The following is a 27,901-nucleotide window of genomic DNA, read 5'->3' as shown; positions in this document are numbered from 1 at the left end:
TTTAAAAAAGTAATTAAGTTATAGTTACTCATTATTTGCTAACAAAAGTCACTGAGTTACTAATTGAATTACTTCATAATAAAAGGAACTCCTTACCAGGCAAAGTAACCATTTTCACTAATTTAAAAAATGTTTTGTATAAAATAATTTGTATTTTATTTTATTATCAGTATTATTATTATTATATTATTTCATACAAGGAATTCAAATTATGTCCAGACTATATGGGGTGCTTTGATTTATTTTTGTGAATATTTATGCCACACAAATGCCTCACTCCATACCGACAGATGCCATACTGTATGTTCTACCACTGCCATTTACTACAGCAATCAGAAGGATAATAAAAACTACAAAAATATCTGTTGAAATTTTGAATGGGACTGCTAACTCGTGCAAGGTGGAAAGCCGCTTGTAGTACTTGTAGAAGTAGTAGTTGAAATCAGGTTAGTTCCTGTTGAAATCAGGTCACTTCTGGGTCACTTCCTGTTGAAATCAGGTCACTTCTGGGTCACTTCCTGTTGAAATCAAGTCAGTTCCTGTTGAAATCAGGTCACTTCTGGGTCACTTCCGGTTGAAATCAGGTCACTTCTGGGTCACTTCATGTAAATCCTCGAATAATATGCTATAATAATGATATACTTTTTTTCGAGGATAGTAATTTGTGCCTGCTTTGCTTTGCAAGCAGTAGCGTTTCTGCTACTGCTTTGTCCTGCAGCAGTCCCATAATAAAATAAATACTGGACATATGGTAATTTTTGGCACATATGTCACCCATATGTAATTTGAGGACAGTTGTAGCAAACGGTTAAGAGAAATACAATTGTTGGCGCTATTAATTACACTAGGTGTGTGTCGCTATTGCTGTCATAGTGCTTCTGGAATTGCGATATCCTGTAATGGTTCTTGGTGAAACAGAATTGCCAACTAATTGCTCCTCATTGCGGCCGTTTTTCGGCAGATCTGTTATTTTGATCGACGTTAGTCTTGTCAAAGATGTCAAACCCCGAATGAGTTTGAGGCGACGGACGTGGACTTGCTAACATCATGTTTATTGTGAAGGAAGACAGGTCGTGACTAGGAATGTTCGATACCACTTTTTTTTAGACCGATACTGATACCAATACTCAAATCTTCAGTACTCACCAATATCGATACCAAGTGCAGATACCATTAATACTAAGGATGCATACATTTCCCAAAAAACAATGATAGATAATAAAATAAAATAAAGACATATACATCATAAATATAAAAAAAAATCTTTAAAATTGCTTGAAAGTAATGACAATTATATTGATATATATATATATATATATATATATATATATATATATCCAAAAAGTCATTTTGAACCTACTATAAGTTTATTTCGAGCCTTGAAGCCAATGCCGGACTGGCACAAAAAAAATAATTGGCCCTAGCATTTTGACTTACCAGCCCGATCAGACCAAACCTGTCAAAAACATTGTTCTGCCACTGATGTTGGTTCAGTTTGCTGTCTATATTCAAAATGGATTAATGGACTAGTCCCTCTATATTGTGGGCCAGTCTCTTGGGGTAAAATGGAGGAAAATAATAACTAAAAAGCACAGCATCGGACGCCGGCCCACCGGGCATCTGGCCTGTATGCCAGATGGCCAGTCCAGCCCTGCATTGAAACGCAACGCATTTCACATATGGTAACGATAACAGCGTTTCAAATATGGGGAGAATAATGAGTTAGATTTGCCTGTTTATGAAAAATACAGAAATACACACCAGCTGCATATATTATGTGCCTGCATGTGTGTGTCTCCCCCAAGGACCGTCCTGGAGTCAGACCACAGACTGGGATATTAAATCCCTCTTTGCTGTGACGCATCCATTGTTCCACCAGCACTGTTGGACTCTGTGCCAACGAAGGACCAAGACAAAATGTCTGTGACATTCCCAAAAGCTGCAGCTCCTGCCAAGATGATGAAGTTGTAAGTAGGTTACTAGATCTGTCATTCTTGCACCTAATCTATGAAATGGCACCCCCTCCTCTTTGATGAGACTGTAACCGGAGCAGGCATGGCGGTGCTGCTCTCCAGACTGCACTGCCCCTTGAAGCAGGCTCAGATGCTGCTGGTGTGCCTGGGCATTGCCTATCTCATGGCGGGCAGCATCCTGCTCATGCAACGCTCCAACATTCGAGTAGCCCAGCCAAGCCTCCTCGCGCTTCCTCCCTTGCTGTCCCTCGCCGCGCCGCCAACCACTCTTGGGACTTCCGGCTTTGGTGTGAGGACGCGCTCCAGATGGGCTGTAGCGCAGTCTGCAACTGGCGCAGATTCCAAGGTGGGGCAGCGCTGGCCGGCCTCCAGAAGCCTGGGAGTCCAACACCTGCATCACCACTGGTTTCATGCTATATTACCAGAGAGTCCAGAGAATGCAGATCCTATCCGAAAGAAGCCCAGCCATAAAGGTACATCATCTACTCAACCAATCTGTGTCACCCAGCAATCCACCTACACTGTAAAAAATTAAATAAAAAGTAGAATAACAAAATGTTACTGTATATCTTAGATTTATTTCTGTAATTTTTCAAATATTTAATTTACATAAATAGACTTGTGATTTTACTAATATTTGTAATTACTGTTTAAAATTAAAATTAAGAAAAAAATATATTAAATTTAAATAAATAATTAGCCGCTATTCACAGTGTTGTTTTCTGTTACAAATTACAGGTAACCTCTTTGGAAACCCCTCCCACTAAATGTTGGGCAAACCCCCCCACCCAACAAAAATTGGTTGAAATGACGTTGAAAAGACGTCACTGGTGCCCGTCCAAAAGACGTCTAAATTTGGTTGAAAAGTGAAAAGACGTCATTTTCTTTAATTTTCATTAATCTAATAAAATATTTAATCACAAAGTCATGACTGGATTTTTAATCAAGAATGAGAAAAAAAAGTACATTTATTGTCAACATTACTATAAATAACAAATAATTTTTATAACTTTTCCAAAAAATGGGCAAAAATACTAAATAAAAACTAAAGATGAACATATAATTTTTAAGAACATTATACAAACATTAAAACACTTCTAAAAAATACAATTTAGTTTTTGCTGTTGTTGTAGCCTCTGCACCCCCAGACCGTGTGTTACGGTCACGGAGTGGAGGACCCAAATGCAGGAAGGTAGGAGAGCCACGGCAGTGATGCTGATAACTTAGTTTTAATAAAAAACAAGGAAACACAAGATCACGCCCGAGGGCGGCTAAAACAGCGAGTAGTGTGGGATACAGAGTAGCGTCACGGAGTAATAACCCGACACTCCTTGCTGCTTCTCTCAGGCTTTTATCTTGGCCTGATGAGCTAATGGGCAGCAGGTGTGTTTGGCGGGATCCGCCCTCCAGCTGTTTCCCCAGCAACTGCAAGGGAAAACAGAAACAGCTGACCCCAATCATGACAGTACCCCCCCCACTAACGAACGCCCCCAGGCGGACCACCTGGCAGGGAAGGGTGCGACGAATAGAAGTCACGGACAAGTGACTGGTCCAGAATCCAGGAGCGGGGGATCCACTGGCGGTCCTCGGGACCGTACCCCTCCCAGTCGACCAGATACTGCATCCCCCTGCCGCGCTTTCGAGAGTCCAGTATGGCCCTAACCGTGTAGACAGGCTGCCCGCTGACGACCCGGGGAGGCGGCGGGGGCGCGGCCGGCGGGCACAATGGGCTGGCAGAGACAGACTTGAGCAAGGACGTGTGGAAGACTGGGTGCACCTTGAGTGTGGGTGGCAGGTTGAGTCCGTGACTTCCATTCGTCGCACCCTTCCCTGCCAGGTGGTCCGCCTGGGGGCGTTCGTTAGTGGGGGGGGGGGTACTGTCATGATTGGGGTCAGCTGTTTCTGTCAGGCTTTTATCTTGGCCTGATGAGCTAATGGGCAGCAGGTGTGTTTGGCGGGATCCGCCCTCCAGCTGTTTCCCCAGCAACTGCAAGGGAAAACAGAAACAGCTGACCCCAATCATGACACCGTGCAGGGGCACGTTTCAGATGGTCAGCCATGGCATTATATATTTCTTGTTCTGTGGCCTTCCATCCCACTTTTTTGACAGCAGCTGTAAACACAAAGAAACAAACCCCAAAAAAAGCATTTATTCCTGAAAACTGACATATAGGTTTTTCGTAATTGGCGCACTTGTGCTCTGCGTAAAAACGGGCACATCTAAATTTTTGTGTTAAGGCAACACAAAACTGTTAGGAGATGGGTACGCCTTTCTGGGCTTTCCAGCGAACACAGCTGCTGCACCTCCAGCGCATCTGGCAAACAGAAAGCAGACTGCGCTCGGCCTTAGCGGGCGCATCTCAATTTTCGTGCTGGCGTCCAGCACCTTTTTCCCTGGTCATAAAAAGTGCACCTGCCGCGCCGATCAGCGCATGGGCAATTTGGTGACAAAAAGTAGTCTAATTCTAGATCGGCCATGAAAAACTACCAATGAAAAAAATCGGAGGGAAAAATAGCATGTAAGTATAAATGAATAAATAAAATAAATAAATAAAATCATGTACCGTCCGGCTCCCGATGAAAATGACTACTGTTGCGTCATGCTCCAGTGCAGAATGATTCCCACTTTGAAGGTCTGCTATATCTAACCCCCCCCCCCCCCCTCCCCAAAATGCAATGAAATTACACACAATACATGAAATCTAAGGCGGTAAAATAACGTAGCTTTCGAAGCTAACAACAAAGTCAATGAAACCAGTTAGCTGTGGCTACTAAATAACCACAAGCGATAGTGTCGTTATTGGGTTCACAAGGTTGACACTAAATAATTAACAAATTAATATCCTAGCTCCTAATTTAAGCGCGGTGTTTGAACACATACAATGAGCCATAACGTGTGGTGCTAGTTATCCGAGCACTGTAGCATAATTTTCAGTTAAATTACACTGCCTACAGACACGTTCAGCTTGACGTACAACCTACGTTGAAAAATGCATTCTTAACTGTTCTCTCGTTAGCATTACATTAACACAGAAATATTGGTTCAGGCTCTTTCGGGTCGCACAAATATGTTTTTTAAAATTACTGTAGAAAGTATTTTGATGTAAATATCGACTTTAACGGTGAAATCGGACTTAAGTCGAAATTTGGGTTACATCGCCAGCGTAACTCGTAACTCGAGGACTCCCTGTATTAATGAATCACTATTATCATAGCAGTCCGCCTGTTTTATTGTTTTTATTGTTTTTTTCTCTCTCGACGTAAAGCTCCGCTACTCCGCTTTCGGCTACGTTGCGAGCGCAAATGGTTCCGGGGTTCCGGTGATTTGAAAAACATGCTTCATCTATTGTCTCCTGCACTCTCCTCTATGACACACTGCTTCCCCCTCCTCCACACATGAAAATCTGCTATCTACCGTAATGTATGTGGTATCGGTGCAAAGCTCCGCTTCTCCGTTTTCAAAAGCCATTGGAATTACGTTGCTAGCACAAACGGTTACGGTGATTTGAAGTCACTCCCCTCTATGACGCACGACTTTCCCCTCCTCCACACGTGACAATCTGCCAGCTACCGTAATGTATCTGGTATTGACGTAAAGCTCAGCTTCTCTGCTTTCAGAAGAATTACGGTTCAGGAATTACAGTGATTAACATGTGTATTATCCTGTCGGGGACAGGTTTGTATTTAGAGGGTTTTAACTGAAAGTACAACTCTCTTGTTTTGTCAAATGTGATACTGGTTTACAATGGAAAACATGTAATGAAAGAGATACATGACATTTCAATATCATTGGGTTACTGTCTAGAGCATGACAGTCATTTTCCTGCTTAATAATATATGAAGGAGCAATCCTACACATTTCTTGTATGTTCTTGTCGAAATGTATCTGAGGGTGAAGATGGCTTGAGGCAGCAGTAATACTCACGTAACACCTGAGGCAGCGGTAATACTCATGCAACACCTTCACAGCAGACTTTATTGTTCATTCATGAGCAGATAATCATGACCTGAGAACATTTAGAACGTTTAGAAGAACACATTTCAGATGCAGAGGCTTTAGATGTTTTAGGTTGGAGTTCTCACAGTGAATCTGAAAATAAACATAATTTCGATTTAGCCCTCACAAGTCGGCGCAATGCAATTTCCTTGCATGTCAGTGCTTTGATTATTTTAGCTGAGATGACGAATACAATGGAATTACCTCCAGTGGAACATTTGCTCTCCTGTCTTGTTCTTAAATAGCATCCCACAAGAGCTATGAAACCATTTTTTTTTTCAAGAGAATACACGATTTACCTAGTCACTGAGGCGTAATACAGATGAAAAATGTTGAGGGCTGGAAAGAGATCAGTTTTAATAACTGCCATCTGGCAACGGTTCTTATAAAACAACTGTAACTCTAACACAGTCCATAGATCCATTGTAGTTTTGAGGGGAAATTGCCTATGGGATAAAAAGTAAGACAATCTTATATTGTTGCCACTTATAAACAAAGATTAAACTTTAAACAAGATATATTTTTTTGTCATTGGCAGGGACTACTTAAAAAATTCTAAATTCTATTTTATAGCACTTGTCCTATTAGGGTCTAGACCCCATCCCAGCTCAGGAATCTCATTAAAATACTTTTTTTTTTCTTTTTCGGTTGACCTAGAGAAAAGCCACAAGGCAAACATGTAAACAAGCTGAGCCGATATCCAAACCTGGACCTGTTCAGACGTGTTTACCACTTACCGTACAATGCAAAGTGGCTTTGAAATTTACAATAAAATGCTGTAACATGATAACAGAAAAAAAGTGTACGGTAAATAGACAAACACTAAAACAACGTTAATGTACAGTGATATTTTGTTAATGACTTGACCATTCAAAAATGTTAATTTGTAAGTACAAATATGTTAAAAGTAGGGGTTTCAAAATGAGTGCATTCATTTTGAGTAATTTAAAGTTCCTTTAATGCCACTAATCTTTTTTAGCACACGATTAATGACCGAATCTTAATTGGAAAGCCTGTACTGGGAGAATTCCAGTTGCAATGCAGCAGTCCACGTCAAAATCTAGCAGTACTAAATTTAATAATAATGCATAGATTTGTGGAGACTGGAGTCAAGTTGTATTTTACAATTTTAATTAAAAATGTGCACAATTTCACAAGTTACTTCATGTAAAGATTAGATTGCTCTTAATATGAATAGAAAAATGCACTGAGCTGTCACATCTTAAAAATGCAATTATGCCATCTAGTGACAGAAAAAATGACCTCAACCTTTTTATCAAGTCAATGTCCCATCACTGGTGAGCAATTTTTAGAACAGACCACAGTTGTTACTCTATATGCTGGCACATACACAGTAAGGCAAATGTGTCTTGTAGAAAAACTAATGAATTGAAGGCAATTAACTTCAACGAGGCTCGTTTACACAACTCTGCAAGAAGAGCTCACTAAAGTCTGGTTCACACGGCAAGATTTTAAAATTGTCGGCCGACTTCCAAACTCTAAAGAGACACCACATGTGAAGAGAAAAATCACGGGAGTAACAGTTTTAAACGTACCGTGTGTGGTGTGTAGCCACACTGCACAATCAACACACCACACACGAGCCGAGTTCATTCATGAATGTGACGGGAAGTCTCGCAAAACCTCTCGAGAGTAAATGTGACTTCCGAGTCAACAAACATGCAGGACCAATCGCGATACTTCCTGGTTCTCAGGTAGGGAGGGCGTCTGGGGGTTTGGGGGCCTGGGGGCGGCTGGGGCTGGGTTGTGGTGGCTAGCGAGGGTAATTGGGGGGGCGGGGGGGAGCGGGGGCTGTGGGCCGGTGGGGTGCCTGGCGGGCCTGCCGTGCCCCGTCCTGCTGCGTTGGGTTGGGGGCGCGGGCCGTATTGGGGTGGGGGGCGCTCTTGGCTCCTGGGTTTGCTCTCCGGCCGGTGGCCCCTGCGGGGCCCGGGGGTTGTCCCTTGGCGCTGGGGGGCCCTGGGGGGTTGTGCTTGCTCTGTCCTGGCTGGGTTTGACGGCTCCCCTCTTTGGTGGAGGTTTTTATGCATGCCAGATCCACGACACCAGCATCTATCGAAATTCAAACACAATCTGCTTCTTCCTCTGGTCGTTGAATCGGTGGAGGCTGATGTCTGTGGATCTCTGCTTCATCTATCCTTCCTTCCTTTCCTCAGTCTCTCCTTTGGTCTCTTAGGGTCTCCCTAATTTGTTGGAATTTCGATGTTTCTGGGGTTGGTGAAAGACTCTGGTTGGTAACCCGGTGGGTAGTAGGTAATGTCTGGTCGGTGCTGGATTTCACTTTCCTTTCTTTTCTTTGATCCTTCCTCGGGTCTCCTGACAACCTCACGACTCTAGCTGGATTCTGAAGTATTCGGTTTAGGTGAACGGTATGGGATTTTTAATAGGTTTTAGGTGAACTAATGAGTACACACTCACACGCACACATGCACACACACACATGCACATGCACTTACTCACCCACATACAAAAAAATATATATATAATAAAAAAAAAAAGAATAAAAAAAAAAGAGAGAGCAATGATGATGGCATGTCAAATCGGTAAAATTACCAAATGAGCAATACTGAGCTCTCTCGGGGAAAAAAAAGAAAAGAAAAATAAATTGATATAAAATCAATTGTTGGAATTTAGATGTTTCTAGGGTTGGTGAAAGACTCTGGTTGGTAACCCGGTGGGTAGTAGGTAATGTCTGGTCGGTGCTGGATTCTGTAAAAATACCTACATTGATTTTTTTCCCCCAGCTTCTTTTTTCATAAAATTGACAGATCATTATTGTGTTTATTTTCTTTTTTACAATGCCGCACTCTTGGTAAAATACTTGAAGAAGACCACATCATTGGGTTCATTGTAAGGCACTATATAAATCTAAGTTATTATTATGACCAAGAAGAAGAAAGCAATTAAAGAAGGCTATTGAGTGCATCTGTAGTTTAAAGACTAGTATTAAGAGGATAGTTGGGCTGGCACTCATACTGGGATCAGGAACTTTGTGAAGTCTCTGCTGGTTACCTAGCAACGTCAATGCAACAAGGAAAATGCAGCGAGGATAAAGCTTTCAGCCAAGTAATACTCACATGACATGACACCCAAATACAATGTATCCTATTTGATTAAAAAATAATAATAATCAGAAACCAGGGATGAAAAGATGATAAATACATTTCAATAATGATACTGGAGGTGTGATTCTTTGCCATTAGAATGTGTCAAGAAGGTATTGCTAGATGACTAAAGCCGTCATTCTTCAACTAACAATCTGCAAGACCGTGTTTTATGTTTATATGCACATGCATAAAAATAAGTGCATTGGCATTTCATGCACGCAACGACAGGCTCATAGTACCGGTAATCAGAATCAGAATGTCACATACTGTACCTGAGGGTCCACTTTGTGTTACTCTCTGGAATTGTGTACAGTGCATATGTAGAGGCATTAGCTTGTATTTGTTACAGGCCAAATCATGAGGCTGTTGTTTGTCTGGCCAAATGCCAATATTCACTTTATTGAGGCAATGTTTCACTATTCACATACTGCATATGCTGTCATGTATTTGAAGAAGGGCCTTTTTGTATTTATGTTTGCAAATATTCTATTTTTCTTTTACAGAAAAAATTATTAGCTTTGTTGGCAGTCACAAATGAGATTTACTTGCTCGATAATTTGAGTTTTTACGGAAGAGGATTAGGGCCAGTGAAGTGGGGAAAAAAAGGGTTGGCATGACTTTATTCTCAGAATTCTGACGTTAAAGTAATTCTGACTTTATTCTCAGAATTCTGACTCTAAAGTGAGAATTCTGACTTTATTCTCAGAATTCTGACATTAAAGTGACAATTCTGACATTAATATCAGAATTCTGACTTCCCCCCACAATTCATAGCTCTACGTCACAAAGTCAGAATTCTCACTTTAAAGTCAGAATTCTGAGATAAGTGTCAGAATTCTTGAGATTAAAATGAGAATTTTCACTTTAAAGTCAGACATTCGCGTCAGAATTCTTGATATTAAAGTGAGAATTTTCACTTTAAAGTCAGAATTCAGAGTTTAAAGTGATAAAGTGAGAATTCTGAGATTAAAGTCAGAATTTTGAGATTAAAGTCAGAATTCTCACTTTAAAGTCAGAATTCTGAGGATAAAGTTAGAATTTTCACTTTAAAGTCAGAACCCTGCCAACCCTTAAATATTAGAAACACGGTCAACAGCAAAGAAGGGAGTGTCGGTTGGTGCGTGCCCTTCTCCTTGGTCATGTCATTAGTCTTCTTTATCCAATCCTGCCGGGGAAGAGTCATATCCAGCTCTGCCATCTGTCTTAGCGTTTAAGAAGGCAGCCCAGTGTCAGACCCAAGCACACTCATTTTTATTCAGTCCGAGAGTTTGGGCCGCTTCCCTCCATTAAGCCCAGCTGCAAATGCCTTTGCTTCTTCATTTTGATTAAAGCACCTGCTGGGTGGGTTGGTGGGGTAGCACTCTAACCTAGGTTCATGCATCAAGATGCAAGATTGCAGGATGCTTCCTTCACCAGTATATCTGTAATTCTTGAATGCAGCAGCTGCTGGTGTTACAGGTTTTTTTTTTCATTGAAGAGTCTCTGTTGCCAAAGTGGTTGCTCTCATTGTCATGACAGTGTGTGAGGAGCACAGTCCTGGAATTCAAAAGAAAAACATATAAGAAGAATAGTAGTGGTATATTTTTGATTACTTGCAAAAAAAGGAAACAAAATCTGAATTTCAGAGTTACAACACGACAGCATCACCTGTTGTACTCCTCCCTCCACCTAACTGGTTTGCTCTCCGCTGTGCGCTTGGTTCAACCGTCCCTGTTACTCATAGCTGCAGGCAGGTATGAAGACTCTTGATTCGTCTGGGGTGCTGCAACCCTTGCTCCACTGCAAAGAAGACTTGAGACATATTATGCTATGACTCTGCACTATAACAAATAAACTGAATTGAATTGGTTTTCAAACACCATCAACTCCATGGTTCCCAAGGTTAGTTATTTTGTAATTTCTCTTCTTCCAAAGATGTTTGTAATACGTGTCTAAAAGACGTGGCAAAAATTGGCTCGATAGGACAAATACATGGAATAAAAATACATCTTTGTCAAAGCCCTGAAGCAATAGCAGTGAGTTACTCAGTGTATAAAATGGATAAATAGAGACATTTGTACTACTCACTTTAAAGGGGCATGATATAAGTTTGAGTGTCAAAATAACCATATTTTTCACCCACACGTTTTAAATGTATAATGGACAGGAAGCATTATTGTGGCACAATGGTTCTTGCCCCTATTTTCCTGTAGAGTGAAATAATGATAAGGGTGTTGTGTACGAAACTTAAGGTTTCTGCAAAAGCGTGACATCAGGCACGTGCACGCTCTCTCCGATGTAGCATTAGGAAGGCGGAAGTATTGGGAGTTTGTGGACGTGAGCGTGGAAAAAGACAAGTGTGCGCGACAGAGGATATAAAAGTGTGTCAAAATAATAATAAACCAAGACTGCAGTGCGACCCTCGGCCTCCTGGTGGCTCTTTTTGTTTGATCATCGGGCCGGTACTTTGGCGACATGCAACGGAAGTTGTCTCCGAAGGCGACCCTGGAGAGAAAAATCTCCCCTGCGTCCACCGACCACGGAAAATGCGATAGGGTCTATTTATGACGAGCAATGCACAATAAAACTACCGCACACGGACTTACATCTCGGCACTCTGGGCGCGTGCAGATCGCTGGCTTCCATTTAACCTTTTGCCAGAGGGGTCAACAAATCTGAAAAAACTCAAACTTAAATCATGCCCCTTTAAAGAAAAAAAAACATTTACCACACAAGATATACATTGCCTGATGGAGAAAAACTAATTAATCTTGAATTTCTCCTTTGGATCTGTCACATGGCGGTCCATCAAGCTGTAGTGGAAGCAAAAGATAAGAGCATCCAAGTGCAGGGACAAACAGTAGGAAAATAAAGGTAACAGGTATCTTGGAAGTCTTCCAGGCAGATGGTCAGGATGCTGACCCCAAGGAGTTGTATGGTCCAGGCATGAGGTCTTGGCCGACAAGCCGAGATGAGCAATGACAGCTAAATGTGTGCCACCAAAGCAAAGTCCAGTGATGGTTGTAGGACATGACCCGCTGAAACAGTACAAATGAAGAAATTAGGTCAACTGATTACCTCTACTTGAGTGCCTCCGTTGGCCACACACCCTTATAGATGGCCGAACTGGTATCCAAGTAAAGGAATGGGTCATACAGTGACCAAAATCAGGAATACTTGATATAATATAATATAATTTTTTAATCATCAGGAGGCCCCGGTGAGAACAGTGAGGAAACGCTACCTAACTTCTGAGGTGGCTGCAAATTTTATTGAGATTTTTAAGAGAATCCCTGCTGACATTTTACCTGGTTCATGTGATTTTATTGATGATAATCTTAATAGGAATTTAAAAACAACTCTGGATGAAGTAGCTCCACTTTTAACCAAAACTATAAACTTAAAGACTATTCCCCCGTGGAGAAATAATGAGATAAAAAATCAAAAAGAAAATACAGGATTTCTGAAAGAAGGTGGGAAAAAACTAAACTTTCAGTTCACTATGAAATATTACGCAAACAACTCAAATCCTACAATAAAACAGTTAAACAGGCAAGAACATCATATTTCTCAAATCTAATCACAGTTAATTAAAAAAATATATATATATTTTCGCCACCTTCGATCTTTTAACCAATCCTGATTTTAAAAAGCCAACACAGACTCAAACAAACGCTCTCTGTAAAGACTTTGTAGACCACTTCAGAAGTAAAATTGATGGCATTAGGTCCGGTCTTTTAGCTCATCAAAATACAAGTTTTAATAAACCTGGACAATCACTTTTACTTGAAGAAACACTGGAAAGTTTTGCCCTGGTTGATGCAAGGACACTTGGTCAAGTTTTCTCCCAGGTCAACCCAGCAACCTGCCTTTTAGATCCAATTCCCACATCACTTTTAAAGACATTTTATGGATTTTTTGAGGAACAAATTTTAAATATAGTCAATTGAGACGTGTGTCTTTCCTGCCGCCTTTAAAACGGTGGCGGTGAAGCCCCTTCTGAAGAAGAGCAATTTGGACCCCAGCAGTTTTCAATTATTACTAACCTGTATCCAACACACTGTTTTTAAGTAAGATTTTTTTTTAATCCGTTTTTTTTATCCAATTATATTATTTTTTTAGATACAAATAATATTTTAGAGAAATATCAGTCTGGTTTTAGGATGAACCATAGTACCGAGACTGCCCTTTTAAAGATTTCAAATGTTATCAGGGATGATGGAGACCTGAAAATGCTTACAGTCTTGGTGCTACTAGATTTAAGTGCTGCTTTTGATACGGTAGATCACCACATTTTATTAAACAGACTTAGAAGCCTGGTGGGCATCTCTGGTACTGCTTTTAACTGGCTTTATTTACATCTCACAGATCGATTCTTTGTAAGTATGGATACATGTTCCTCTGGAACCCATGGAATTTATTAAATGTGGGGTTCCCCAAGGTTCAATTTTAGGCCAATTACTTTTAAAAAAATCGGAATTGAGCTGCAGCGTGAACACAGCCTATGAATTTTTTAGCATTGGCTCATAACGCGTGATTTTTTTCATCATTTTGTGTGTGTGTTAATTGTGCTTAGTAGCGCCCCCACATTGTTTTTGGTGGCATTACACTCACTGCTTCACACACACAATTTGCATATGCCTGCCCACTTCCTGGTCCCCACAAGGAGGGGATTTTCACATCAAAAGAGTATAACAGGTAGTTATCCGAATTTCCACAAGAGTAATCATCAGAAGAGGCCAGCAAGAGTTAACAATGGTAGCAAAAGAAGCTCAAGCGAAACACAAGGTAAGCAGTTTATTATGAATGAACAATTACTGTATATTCATGACCATAAGGCAGTTACTGGTGCTATTTCTTTATTTAACACACACATAAGGCGCACCACACTATTAGGCGCAGGCACAGTTAAACATACACTAACACAAACATATAGTAGCATGCTTTCACTTGCTAATGTATGTTATTAAGGACGATTACAGCCTCATGTTAGACATTTTCACAATATACCAGTAGATTGCTGTAATTATTTTAGAGAGTGCACTCAATAGAAATCATTTGTTTTTAACAGATAACAGGTTAACTATCTATAACTATTTAAATTAGAGGAACTAACTGAGAATTTTTTCTTTAAAAAAACTAAAACACACAACTAGTATTCAAAGATTAAAATTTAGTCACACGTCCAGATAACATCTTTCTATAGCTATTGTTCAAATTATTAGAGGAGCTAATTGAGGAATTAGATATTCTGTATTTTCACATTAAGACCAAATATAATTCTAATGGAGTTTATGAAAAATACGAAATCTTTCAACTAACTAATTGCTTTGTGAAGGTGAGAGGCGCAGAGATAATATTATACATTAGCACTGTTTATGAAACACTAATATTTAGTAGTGTGAATTCTGACTGAACAGAATGCAAACTCTTTTTCTCTCTCTTAAGTTTGAAATGTCACCAAGGGTCAGCCCCCTTCAGGATGCCATTTGTCACATTACTTCAAGGACTGACAAAACAGACAAATTGGACGTGAAATACATCAATACAGTGAAAGGTAAGGTGTTGTTTAATGTAATATGTTGGGTAATAATTACATGATACGGAATATACTGTGCATAAAACAAACATGTACATTTATTATCAAATGAGCATCAAATGTAAAACCTGAGGTTAGTTTCTGACTCAGTTTGTAAACTAGTCATCATACAAATCATTTAAGGATGTTGTGATGGGGACCCATGACATCATTGTCAGATGATCGGGAGGTTGGGGTAGGTGGTGGGGCTGGGGCTTAAAAAAACATTTTATTTTATTTTTAAGGGATACAAGGCAACTAAACTATTCAGAGGTATACGAATATTGACATAAAGAAACATATATATATATATAGGTTTTACACTACGCAACATCACAGATCAGCCGGAAACAGCACAAGTAAACCCAGCCAGCGGGCAGGGCTTTCACACAATGTCATGCAATAAGTGCATGTTGCCACGGTGAGAGATACAAATATTTGGGGGAGCAACTACATTGGTACAACACCAGGATGTACAACCACATCTGCCACCGCGGTCCGCGGCTTTGAGTGACCGTATATGCAAATGGGTTGCCAAGATTAGTCGACTATTCACAATGACGTCGACGATCAAAATCATGAACAATTAATGGTCGACAACTTGTTTATTTATGTATTTTTTTATTTGGCGCTCTGAGAAAACTGCCTCGTCTCACACTTCTTCCGGGGCTGGATGCCATGTCTGTGACCCACGTGTGCAGTATTGGTCATCCGGGTCATCCGCGATAGAAACAAAAGCATCATGGGTAGTGGAGTGTCATGGCTAATCGTGTAAGCAACAGAACCTGAAACTTCAGGCGCATTTCACCCAAAATACTTAATATGAGTTAAACCTCCCTTTCATGGCACAACCTATTTGTTAGGTCTATTATGGATTACGGAGGCTTTAGTCAACAAACTCGTTTTTATTAATAACCAAAACAGTTTTTGTATGCCACCAAACGCATTGACATTGAATGTATTGACATCGAACGTGCTCCCTCATAGCTGTCTCTCTCTCTCTCTTTCCACTCGTAAATCGCAACAGTCAACAGAACACGACAGCATTGCCACAAGTCCTCAACGGCAACAGATAATAAAACACAAAATAGTTTGTTAGAATATACCGTACACCCCCCCCCCCCCCCCCAAAAAAGGAGTTCCTCCTAATCCTGAAGGATTTCTTTGTTTTTTCATTTCATTTTTTTCAACATTTTGTTTGTGTAGATGAATATAATACTTATACACATACTAGTGGAGCAAAACAAAACATTTTGAATAAAGGTTAAATAAAACAAAATGAAAAACAATACAAGTATTCATTTTAGTTGTGTTCAGCACAGTGTATTTTCCTAATTTTGCTCATCTGATTTCACTACCTTCTAGGCCTACATAAAAAAAAAAGGCTTAGTCCCCAAGAAGAGTGAAATATATTTATAAGTATTCATTTTTGTATTTATAAATAGTTTCATAGTATTGCTACTCTGCATAGTTTTTGGTAAAATTTTAAAATACACTAAAGATTTACAGCAACAAAATAATAATATCACAATATCACCATCAACTTAAGTTGCTCTATCCTTTATAAAATGTCAGAAATGATGGTACAAGATGCAAAATCGAATCAGTTCAATGTATTATAATATTAATTGTCTTCATTATTAATGTGTACATACTTTTAAAGAATTCTAATTTTAAACTGATGGTTTTAAAAAGAGCAGCCACTTGTTTGTGCAATAGGCTGCATTTACATATCGTCGCTGTCCTGTGAAAAACACTTATGTCCATTTTTGTCATTTTTATGTTTATGGGATGAAACTAAATGCAGACATCCCAATAACGTAAAAAAATAGACATAGGTGTTTTTCATAGGACAACGAGGATATGTTCCGATTAGTCTACTAATCGTGACTACTGTTGGTGATTAATCGACTAGCAAAATAATAGTTTGTGGCAGCCCTAATATGCAACAACAAAATCCACAAAATACATCACATTCATTGCTAAGCGCGACTTTGTGGTGACAATTGATTTCAGGCACAGACATTTTTCTTACTTTAAACCCTGTATTTAAGTCAAAGATGAAGTCAAACCGAACAAATGAGTGCAATAGTGGCAGCATTACAGAACAATAATTTTTTTCTGTAATTAAAATGGACCTACCAATAATGGTAGAATGGACGGATGGCGGGATTACTTTGCCTGTTTTCCAAAAAGCATTGTTGCTGTCTTTTACAGGACGTGGTGTATTTGCAAAGGGTGCAATCAGCATTGGACAATTTGTTATTGAGTATAGGGGTGATATGATAGATGATGCTGAATACCAGCGCAGAAGAAAAGTTTACCACCCATTATGTGCTATGTTTATGTTTGCATTCAAGTGGAGAGGGAAAACATTGTGGTAAGACTTAATTTTTCACCTATTCTATACCAAGATATAACATGTTGGACTATTGTGAATACAGTGGTCCCTCGCTACTTCGTGGTTCCATTATTGCAGATTCACTCTATCATAGATTTGTATCCCCCATTTTCAATAGTGAGTACCCCATAAAATTATTTATTTATGCTGCTATTTTTGTCCTTTTTTGTAATATTTGCATTGAGTCCATGCTTTGGCCTTCCTGAGTGGAGTTTGCAAGTTCTCCCTGTGCCTGCGTGTGTCTTCTCCGGGTACTCCGTTCTCCTCCCACATTCTAAAGACATGCATGGCAGGTTAACTGGGCACTCTGAATTGTCCATAGGTGTAATTGTGAGTGTGGATGGTTGTTCGTCTCTGTGTGCCCTGTGAGTGGCTGGCGACCAGTTCAGGATGGACTCCGCATACTGCCCGATGCCAGCTGGGATAGGTTCCAGCTCCTCTGCGACCCTTGTGAGGAATTAGTGGTTAAGAAAATGGTAGGATGGTTGGATGGATGGTATATTTGGGTAAATATAAACAGCTCTTTCTTTCATTCAACACAAATATATTACTTTTTTAATCAAAATGTAGAATATTTGGTGCACCATGATAAGTTTAAAAAAACTTTATATTTACTACTGTTAATTCTTCTTAGCAAGTCAGTGTCCCATCATGGAATGAGGAGGTGCAGAAGTGGATACAGAGAAAGAGGTTAGCTAAGAAGAAGTGGGACACTGAGAGGACTGAAGAATGTAGACAGGAGTAAAGGGAAATGCAGCGCAAGGTGAAAGTAGAAGTGGCAAAGGCCAAAAAAGGAGCTAATGATGACTTGTATGCTAGGTTGGACAGTAAGGAGGGAGAGACTGATTTATACAGGTTGGCAAGGCAAAGAGATAGAGATGGGAAGGACGTGCAACAGGTTAGGGTAATAAAGAATAGGGATGGAAGTGTGTTGACAGATGCCAGTAGTGTGATGGGAAGATGGAAAGAGTACTTTGAAATGTTGATGAATGAGGAAAATGAGAGAGAACGAAGAGTAGAAGAGGTGACTCTTTTAGACCAGGAAGTAGAAAAGATTAGTAAGGATAAAGTGAGAAGGGCATTGAAGAGGATGAAGAGTGGAAAGGCACTCGGGCCTGATGATATACCTGTGGAGGTATGGAAGTGTCTAGGAGAGGTAGCAGTAGAATTTCTGACTGGGTTTTTCAACAGGATCTTATATAGTGAGAAGATGCCTAAGGAATGGAGGAGAAGTGTGCTGGTGCCCATTTTTAAGAACAAGGCAGACATGCAGAGTTGTGGCAACTACAGAGTAATAAAGCTGATGAGCCACACAATTAAGCTATGGGAAAGAGTAGTTGAAGCTAGACTGAAGGCAGAGGTGAACATTTGTGAGCAGCAGTATGGTTTCATGCCAAAAAAAGAGTAACACAGATGCAGTATTGTTGTGATATTGATAGAGAAGTACAGATAAGGTCAGAAGTAGCTGCATTGTGTCTGTAGCTCTGGAGAAAAGCTTATGACAGGGTGCCCAGAGAAGAACTGTGGTTTTGTATGAGGAAGTCTGGAGTGGCAGCAAAGTATGTTCAAGTGGTTCATGACATGTATGAGGACTGTAAGACAGTGGTGAGGTGTGCTGTAGGTGTGACTGAGGAGTCCAAAGTGGAGGCAGGACTATATCAGGGATCAGCTCTGAGACTTTTTTTGTTCGCTATGGTAATGGACAGGATGACAGACGAGGTTAGACAGGAATCTCCATGGACTATGATGTTTGTAGATGACATTGTGATCTGTAGTGAGAGCAGGGGTGGAGGTTTGCCCTGGAAAGGAGGGGAATGAAGGTTAGTTGTAGCAAGACGGAGTATCTGTGTGTGAATGGGAGGGACCCAAGTGGAAGAGTGAGGTTACAGGGAGAAGAGACCAAGAAGGTGGAGGAGTTAAAGTATTTAGGTTCAACAGTCCAGAGCAATGGAGAGTGTGGAAAATAAGTAAAGAAGTGTGTGCAGGCAAGCTGGAACTGGTGGAGAAAAGTGTCAGGTGTGATAGAAGAGTTTCAGCTAAAATGAACCAGCAATATTGTTTGGTCTGGAGACAGTGCCACTGAGGAAAAGACAGGAGGCAGAGCTGGAGGTGACAGAGATGAAGATGCTGAGGTTCTCTTTGGGCATGACCAGGATGGATAGAATCAGGAATGAACATCAGAAGGACAGCACATGCTAGAGGCTTTGGAGATAAAGTCAAAGAAGCCAGACTGAGATTGTTTGGATGTCCAGAGGAGACATAGTGAGTATATTGGCAGAAGGATGCTGAGTTTCCAAATGCCAGGCAGGATGTCAAGAGGAAGACCAAAGAGGAGGTTTATGGATGTAGTTAAAAAGGACATGAAGGTAGTTGGTGTGAGAGCAGAGGATGCAGAAGACAGGGTTAGATGGAGGCAACTGATTCGCTGTGGCGACCCCTGAAGGGAAAAGCCGAAAGGAAAAGAAGAAGTCAGTATACTATCACTGGTGAGCTATTTTTAGAACATATACCAGTTACTCGTACGCAATGCTGGCTCATTCCTCCCCTCCCCTCCCCCCTTCTTCGTGCACAGATGCACTTGCAGGAGAAGATAATGACTTTAAAGAGGCTGCTTGTTTACACAACTCCGCAAGAAGAGCTGATTAAGTTGACAGACAATGTTAGCTTTATTGAAGGGGGGAAACTTCTCTTTTTAAGGACCACTACTTTGGAAAGGTTGGCGTGGAATGTAACACCCACGAAAAGTGAGGGAACACTGTAGTACAATGATCTTGTATTGTTCTTTTTCTTATATTTAACTGGAAGCACTGATGCTTCACGAGAAAATGAGTCATAAGACGCCAAATTGCAGGATGAAAAAAAAATTATGTGGATGCAAAGCCACACATCTGTTTGTTTGCTTTTGTTGAGATTCAAGAAGGAGATAAAATAACCTATGATTGTGGTGGCGAAGACTGCCCATGGAGAACACAATGTTATATAGTACAAATTATACAGAATGGATCATTGCAATAGAATCAAAGTAACTTTCGATGGAATCAGAATAGTAGAATCCCATTGGGAATATTATGAATCTAACTTATATATATGTTATGGCATGTGATTTTTGGAAGTCAGATGGACTATGATAGGCATCCAATTAACACTCTCCAGGAGGTGCATACATTTTACTCCTCTTTTTCATGTAATTTAGTCTCTCTACATCTGCACATGATGACGGGCATTCATTTTCATGATAAAGTTGTGTGCTTGTGCACAGTAGGCAATTATACACAATGCAGTCAGAATGTTAGTGTTAGCAGACTATTTTTAGGTAGATTTAATTGATCACAAGGATTATTATTTTGCTTAGTTATTAGTCTTTTCTGGACACTCACAGTGTCCACATCACACTTTCATCTTTCATCATGAAAGTGTAAGACTGTCTGGGTAATAACGGTTTGGAAAGTAAAACTGCTGGCCATCTGGTTCCCATGAGAAACTGAAACATTATGTCAGGAAATGTCCCCACAATGCCCATTTGATTTCAAGATGTATGAAAACACAGTGTGACAAGTTAGAAAGGAATGTTTACTAAGAAGTTCTTCTTTCTGGATTTTGTGTATATATATCATATTAGATTTATTTGAGGTTGACTGTTGGTTTGTTACATTCTAAATTGTTGTTTTTGTAAATGTATTATAACCAACAGTACAGACGCTGACATTGCTTTGCAAGACCCTTGTTTTGATGCTGCTGCGCCAAGCAACATTCGACAGGTATATTAAAATATATCACTTTTTGTCTATACCTGTGCATTCATGATGATAGACAGTAATTTTCATGATAAAATATTGTGCTAACGCACAACAGGCAATTTCACACAATGCATTCAGAATGTTAGTGTGAACAGACTATTTTAAGGTAGATTTAATTTGTCACAGGGTTTATCATCTTGCTTAGTTATTGCTTTTTTTCTGGACACTCATGGTGTCCCCACCTCACACTTTCATCTTTCAGCATGAAAGTGTAAGGGTGTCTGGGTAATAACGGTTTGGAAAGTCAAACTGCTGGCCATCTGGTCCCCATGAGAAATTGAAACATTATGTCAATAAATGTCCCCACAATGATTTTAAGATGTATGAAAACACAGTTTGACAAGTTAGAGAGGAACGTTTACTATGAAGTTCTTCTCTCTGGGTTTTGTGCATCGATACCGTATTTAGTTTATTTGAGGTTGACTGTTGGTTTGTTACATTCTAAATTGTTGTTTTTCTAAGTGTATTGCAGATGACCAACACTACAGCAGCTGACATTGCTTTACAAGGGCCTTGTGTTGACGCTGCTGGTGCAAGCAATGTCCAACAGGTATATTCATATCCATCACCTTTTCGTGTAATTTAGTACCTCTATATCTGTGCATTCATGATGATGGACAGTCATTTTCATGATAAAGTATTGTGCTTATGCACAATAGACAATTTCATACTATGCATTCAGAATGTTAGTGTGAACAGACCATTTCAATTAATTTAAATTTGTCACCGCTACTCCTCCGCGTTGAGAGAAACCAGTTGAGGTGACTCGGGCATCTGGTTCGGATGCCTCCTGGACGCCTCCCTGGAGAGGTGTTCCGGGCATGTCCCAACGGCGGGAGGCCCCGGGGATGACCCAGGACACGCTGGAGAGACTATGTCTCTCGGCTGGCCTGGGAACGCCTTGGGATCCCGTCGGAGGAGCTGGTTGAAGTGGCTGGGGTGAGGGAAGTCTGGGCTTCCCTGCTAAAGCTGCTGCCCCCACGACCCGACCCCGGATAAGCGGCAGATGATGGATGGATGGATGGATAGAGATCTCCTCTTATTTTTTATGATTTTTTTCCTGCAAAGATTAGCATTTTTGCTCAATAGCTTCCAGGTCATGTGACCTATTGACCCAAAATCAGTGCTGCATCATAGTGGCATGTCGACTGGATGATGCACACCTCTTTTTTTCCCTCAATTTCAACCTTTCTCTCATTTTCAATGAACTTAATACTGTACATATCAACGTTCTAGCTCAATACCAGGTCATGGTATTTACCCCAAAAGAGTGCATACCCAATGAAATGTGAATTAGTGATGTATTATACTGAATAAACAGTTTTCCATTCAAAAAAGGAAAAAAATAATCTTTCATACTGCTTGTCAGTAACATTTTATTTTGAAAATCTGACTTTTATTTTGAAAACCGGATGTCGTTCTCCGCGCCAGCGTCCCTTTGCGCATACTACTGTAAATCCTAGAAAAGGGCAAACTGAAAGGGCGAACTTGAAATGAAGAGCGGCTTGCTTGACTCCATAAAAAGAAGAGGCAGCTAGCTTTACCGCAGTACTTTAGCTAAGTGTGTGTGAGGGGAAATGTGTAAAAAAATGTTATGTGGTCTCCATAAGGAACTGATGTAATGTCCCCACATTCTGTTTGAGTCACAATGTACAGTATGACAGCCAGAGCAGGCAGGGGAGGGGGATTGCTAAACCATTTGTCTAATTTCACCATTCCGTTTAAAATGTTTGATGTCAAATATTTACTTACTTATATTTTTACTTTTAGTTTGCAGCCTTTCACAGTGAGACACAGTGACCTATCTGCGGATTTTGTACCAAGATTGAGAAAAAACTAAAAGTGTCTTCGTAAGTTTATCCATCATGTGGTGAAAAACAAACTAGATTAAAAAGGTGTATTGTTTTCCACTTATTGGAAATGCATTTGAACCATCAGTCATTTGTTATTGTATTATATTACCAAATATCACCAAATTAATTCCCTATCTTTTTTCACCCTAAATCATTTTTAAAATGTTTTAGTCATTGCAACCTGAAAGAGGACCTAATTCCCATAATTATAAAATGTTCAAACATTATTTTATTTTTTTTACAGTGATTGCCGGTCTACCAATAAAGGGAATCGATGATAAATAAGCAATTAAAACAAGACACTGATGATGCACTCTAGATGTAAACAAAAACACTTTTAGCAATTTCATGATAGTAGGTGCGTTTTCATTACCCTCAGTTTTGCGCAAAAGCAAGCTGGTAATGGAAACACATGATTTTCAAAAACACTCTCAAATATCGCAAAAAAGTTACGAGGTGGTGTTTGAGACGTGTCGAAATAGAAGTTTTTCACAAAAGTGTAATGGAAACACTTTTTGCGCATTCCCTGTATTCATGCAATCTACTGCTGCTACTACTACTTAAAAAAAATTCTAGAAATAAATACTTAGAGATTATGTGAATTTTTTTCTTTTCAATTTCATTGTATTTACACAATTGTAACAGTATTTGAATTTATTTCAGATGAAAGACATCGTTCCTGAAGATTCAGGCGAACTATTTTATTCTACGTCGAGTGGAGATGATTTCATCCCTGATACTGCCTCCAAAAATGATGGTGAAAGTGAGGCTAGCATCAAACACAAAGTAACCTCAAGAACAAAACATCTTCATTTTGATGCCACGAGTTCCCCTATCTGTGATTCTACCACGGCACGTTATGATGGAATTTGACAGAATAGAAGAGGATCCCTATGACAGTGAAGCAGAAGATCCCTGTTTGTTCATCACACATTATTCAGTGGCACTGACTAAATTAAAAAAAAGTGATACGGTTAGGAAATTGTCCGGTTCTTTTATTGGAAGCCCAAGAACAAGACAGAGGCGTCTTCATTTCTCAGAAGCAGAATTTTTCTGGTCACAGGTTAAAAAAAGAAAGAAAAAAAATACTTTGTATAATATATATGTTGGCACTCCATTTAGCAAAATAATTAAAATCTCAATATTCACATTCATTGACCTTCATTTGACTGTTTTGTTCAGATGCTTGCCATTTGTCATTAGTAATACATCTTGTGCCAGGTCCCCATTAATCACATGTACTTATTGGGGACCTTGTGTGAATTATGTAAATAAATTTCGAATTTACATATATTAAAAATAGGTCCCCATCAAGCATGTAAAATATATTTTTCCAAGTCCCCAGGTGACATGGTCCAGCAATTGCTTCATCAATTATGCTATTTGAAGTTGTGTATAAGCTAACAAAGCCATAGTGGGTATACCTGATTTTTTCATAGCTGTATAACTTGTAGAAAGGGTGGTCCCCACAAGTGATATGGATGTTGGGAGGAGGGATGGGTTATCTTTTTATTGTACTATGGATGTTTTAATTGTTCAGCACCTTAAGTTGCATTTTAATGTATGGTGTAAAGTTTGATTTGATTTGATAAACTGCCTTGGACGAGGCAAACCACGCTGGCAAAATTGCAAAAATCAAAATCTAATGATAAGATGATGTTTTTTTTGCACTAATGAAAGTTGGATAATTTTTTTGCAATTTCTCCCCCCACTTCTGAAGTTATTAGCTATGCCCCTGGAAATTATATCACATAATTTGGGGCCATAATCTTCAAAGTCTGAATAGTCAGGGTGCAGGGATCAAGCAGAATGTGTGGAGGAGAATGAAACATGGAAGGGCAAATAGCAAAATGATTCCAAGAAAAACTGTGGAGACTGGAGGACACTGGTGAGTGGACAGAGAGGAAATTACAAGAGGCCTGGCTGAGAAGTAGCTAGGTTGGCAAGCTCCTAGTGTTGGCCAGCTGCGCGAAGGCGCGCAAGCCAACACCGTTTGCTTCCCGTTGGGAAGCAGGCAAGACAGGAGTTCAGATTTTTCTCTAAAAACAATTTTATTTATGTTTTTAATTAAAGCAACACAAGACGTATAACTCATTTTCCAGTATTGGATTAGGCATTGTGTACAAAGAGTAAAAGTGCAAATATCTCTGGCATCTTATTCCCCGAATTGTCTTTTAAACCGATTAAGTATCAAAATAAGAACATACTGTGGTGAACGCCATTATCCTGGTCACGTGATCATGATGACGTATCCCGTTTTTCTGATGTAATGGGCAAGAAAAGGCCGTCTTCTATCCCAATTACTGCGCCAATTCTGATTACAGTAAAATCCTCAGCACGTCAGGTTTCATGACATTCCGTGTGGGGGTGGGGAGGTAGGGGGTGGCCTCTCCTAATGTGGGCAACAGTGTGTATAGCACACATGTAGCTTGGCTTAGCAGAGTAAAAGTCACTCGGATGTTTACAGTCCAGGTTAGGGACCGTTCACAAATTACATTTCCAGAGTGAACAATGTAAATGGTGACTTGAATGGTTATTTGAGCCTCTGTAACATGCAACTTGCAGACGTTCCCCAACTTCGACTCACTAAGAGCAGGCCGGCTGAATGAGTTGGCTTCTTTCATCCGGCTTTCGGCTGGATACAAATCTTTGGCGAGTTCTCCGTGGCTGTACTACTTTTAAAGAAGTGCTTCTTTGCTGTAGGAAGTAATTCCACCTTTGATGTCCGCCGTGGGATGCAATAACTCCTCATGAGTGGCTTTTTTGTCATTAGCGGCCATGTCATATATGCGTGTTTTACGCATGCGACACATCACAATAGTTTTTCTTGAATTCCTTTTTTAAATAAATAAAGTACAGGGTAAAAAGACTAATTGATATGGAATGATATTGAATTATATTGAAAGAATAATTTGCGATAAAAAAAAAATGTCTGTAAAAACTTTTACCATGTTAAAAATGGTTAGTAGGTGAATTAAATGTGCTGAATGTTTTGAATTTGAAATGAGAACATGACGTGAATCTGTTTTGTTGAACGTGTCATTGAGAATGAATTGAAAAGGTTTCATTTTAGGAAAAAGGAATTTTTAGAAAGAAATAACTAATAGCTTGTATGGGGTGAATTCATGGAATATATCAAAATTGGAATGATGAGAATCGGATCAATATGTGAAAGTAGATGTGTATCTTGTATGTTGAATGGGGAATTTTTGTTGATAAGGTTTCATTTTAGGAAAACTAAATTTTTCGAGAAAAAAAATAACTAATAGCTTGTATGGGGTGAATTCCTGGAATATATTAAAATTGGAATGATGAAAATCAGATCAACTATGTAAAAGTAGATGCATGTCAAAGGGTGGAAGAAAAGTCCCAAAACATGCACATCAGAAGACACTGCAACACAAAACAGATAACAAACTCAAATTAAGACCAAATCACAATTCCCGAAACCAAAACCTTGACAAAAACTCAGATGACAGAATCCTGGTAAAAATACAACACCATGTGTACTGGATGTCAAGAGATGCATCAGCTTCCAAATGTAAATAGTGCAACATTATAGTGATACAGTGTAAATCAGCAATTAATTTCAACAACAAATGTACCACAGTAAATATTGAAAGAATTAACCCCCAAAACAATGCAATGAACATATTTACTATTAGGTTGTTAAGAGCAAATACAGAAATGCAGAGTGCTTTGCTCAACAAGTTCCCTATCATTGGGGTTACTACCCTAATACAACAGTGTTAAAAATGGTACAAATTAGATTTGTTATTTCGGTACCAACTAACTTCTGACAACACAACCCCCCCAAAAATTTAAATTTGGTGCAACCTGGGCTTTGAGATCCTATTGTTCTGACTGGTTTGTATTTTCTAGCAGATTAAATTCATGAATTGTATATACTAGTCTATGGTAGGCACCAAAGATTCAACGCTCTGCTGCTTACTCCCCATCTTGTCTGTGCACCTTGCTGCCACACGCTTTCTCCCCGCATCTTCTGCAACACCTCTGAGATTCACTTTTTGGCCCTTGGCAGCAATCTCGTTTTATGTTGGTAGTAAGAAAGAAAAAAAATGGAAGCACAAACAGTCGTATCCTTGAAATCTTAAAAGCAAAAACATCTTAGAAAACTGACTCTTGGGAGAGATTCTGAAATAAATTTAAAAGTCAACACAGAATGCATTCCAAGCACCCAAAGAAAGAAAATAATTTCTTCACAGCATATGGCTCTTGAATAAGTAAAACACGAAGCATATAGTCTAAAAATATGATAGCATCACACCCCAGGAGATAGATATAAATGAAGTCTTCTGAAGAATACACACACACATTTCACGCCACACAATATCGGGAAAGGACGACTTTCATGCGTCCGCTATGAAAAGAAAAGGGTACAACAAAAGCCGATTTTGTGTGACATTTTATAAGAATCTTAATCTTGCCAGCGCATCACAATAGTCTGTCGCAGCCTATTATACATTACATCCTTCTATCCGCTGTGGTAATTTATTTATTATTATTTTTGCTAGTAAATAGATTCATTCAGATTACTGTAATAATACAAATAAGCTATGTAATGTTACCATTACATACATATCATGCTTCAACACACACTCCAGATTTTCTAATTACTGTGAGGAGCTGTTGATGCAGTGACTGCACTGGCACTGTTTGACGTAATTCTCAGTGTCATTGTCAAGACAAAGGCAGCTTGGCCCCTACCTAAGTCAAGGTAACGATTCAAGTCAACGTCATTGTTGGTCGTTGGGATAGTTCACAGTTTATGGTACACTGTAAAAAACAAAACAACGGATATTACCGTAGTATTCCCATTACATAGTTCAATTATCGATCAAGAATCAGAATGACCTTTTTGGCAAAGTAGGCTACTGTATAAAAAACTTGAACTGTCAAACTAATAATTTTTTTAAACCAGATCTTAGAATTTTGATTAATCACTTACCGGTAATTAAAAATGCTTTTTATCAAAAAAATGTGCCCGCCAAATTTAAAGAGCACATCTTATGTGTTAATTATTTCTACATTTTGATGTTATGAGGCCATCTTCAACATTTGCATCTGCAGCACTCTCATCCTGATTTTCAAATTAGTTAATTACTTGCATAATTTAAAATAATTAAAAAAATGACTCAAATATTTTTGACATGAACAAATTTTCTAAATGTCAATAC

General features: G+C 39.5%; 1 protein-coding gene across 5 annotated transcripts in view; it reads left to right on the top strand.

Annotated features, from left to right (window-relative positions):
• The window catches only part of wscd1b (WSC domain sialate O sulfotransferase 1b), a 67,685-nt gene that overhangs the window by 1,495 nt on the left and 38,289 nt on the right, over positions 1-27,901 (top strand). For 2 of the 5 annotated variants that reach the window (XM_086098183.1, XM_086098181.1), the window contains exon 2: positions 1,806-2,446. In XM_086098183.1, the coding sequence (XP_085954309.1) occupies positions 2,008-2,446 (439 nt within the window). In that variant the 5' untranslated portion in view covers positions 1,806-2,007. Of the gene's footprint in view, positions 1-1,805; positions 2,447-10,074; positions 14,632-27,901 lie in introns of those variants that run through there. The other 3 variants (XM_086098184.1, XM_086098187.1, XM_086098185.1) reach the window with 3 other exon arrangements.

Source organism: Leptonotus elevatus, chromosome 16 (assembly GCF_054856555.1).
Source record: "Leptonotus elevatus isolate MCC_2025b chromosome 16, RoL_Lele_1.0, whole genome shotgun sequence".
NCBI classification, from domain to species: domain Eukaryota; kingdom Metazoa; phylum Chordata; class Actinopteri; order Syngnathiformes; family Syngnathidae; genus Leptonotus; species Leptonotus elevatus.
The sequence above is the reverse complement of the archived record's forward strand: the minus strand, read 5'-3'. Positions and strand labels throughout refer to the sequence as shown.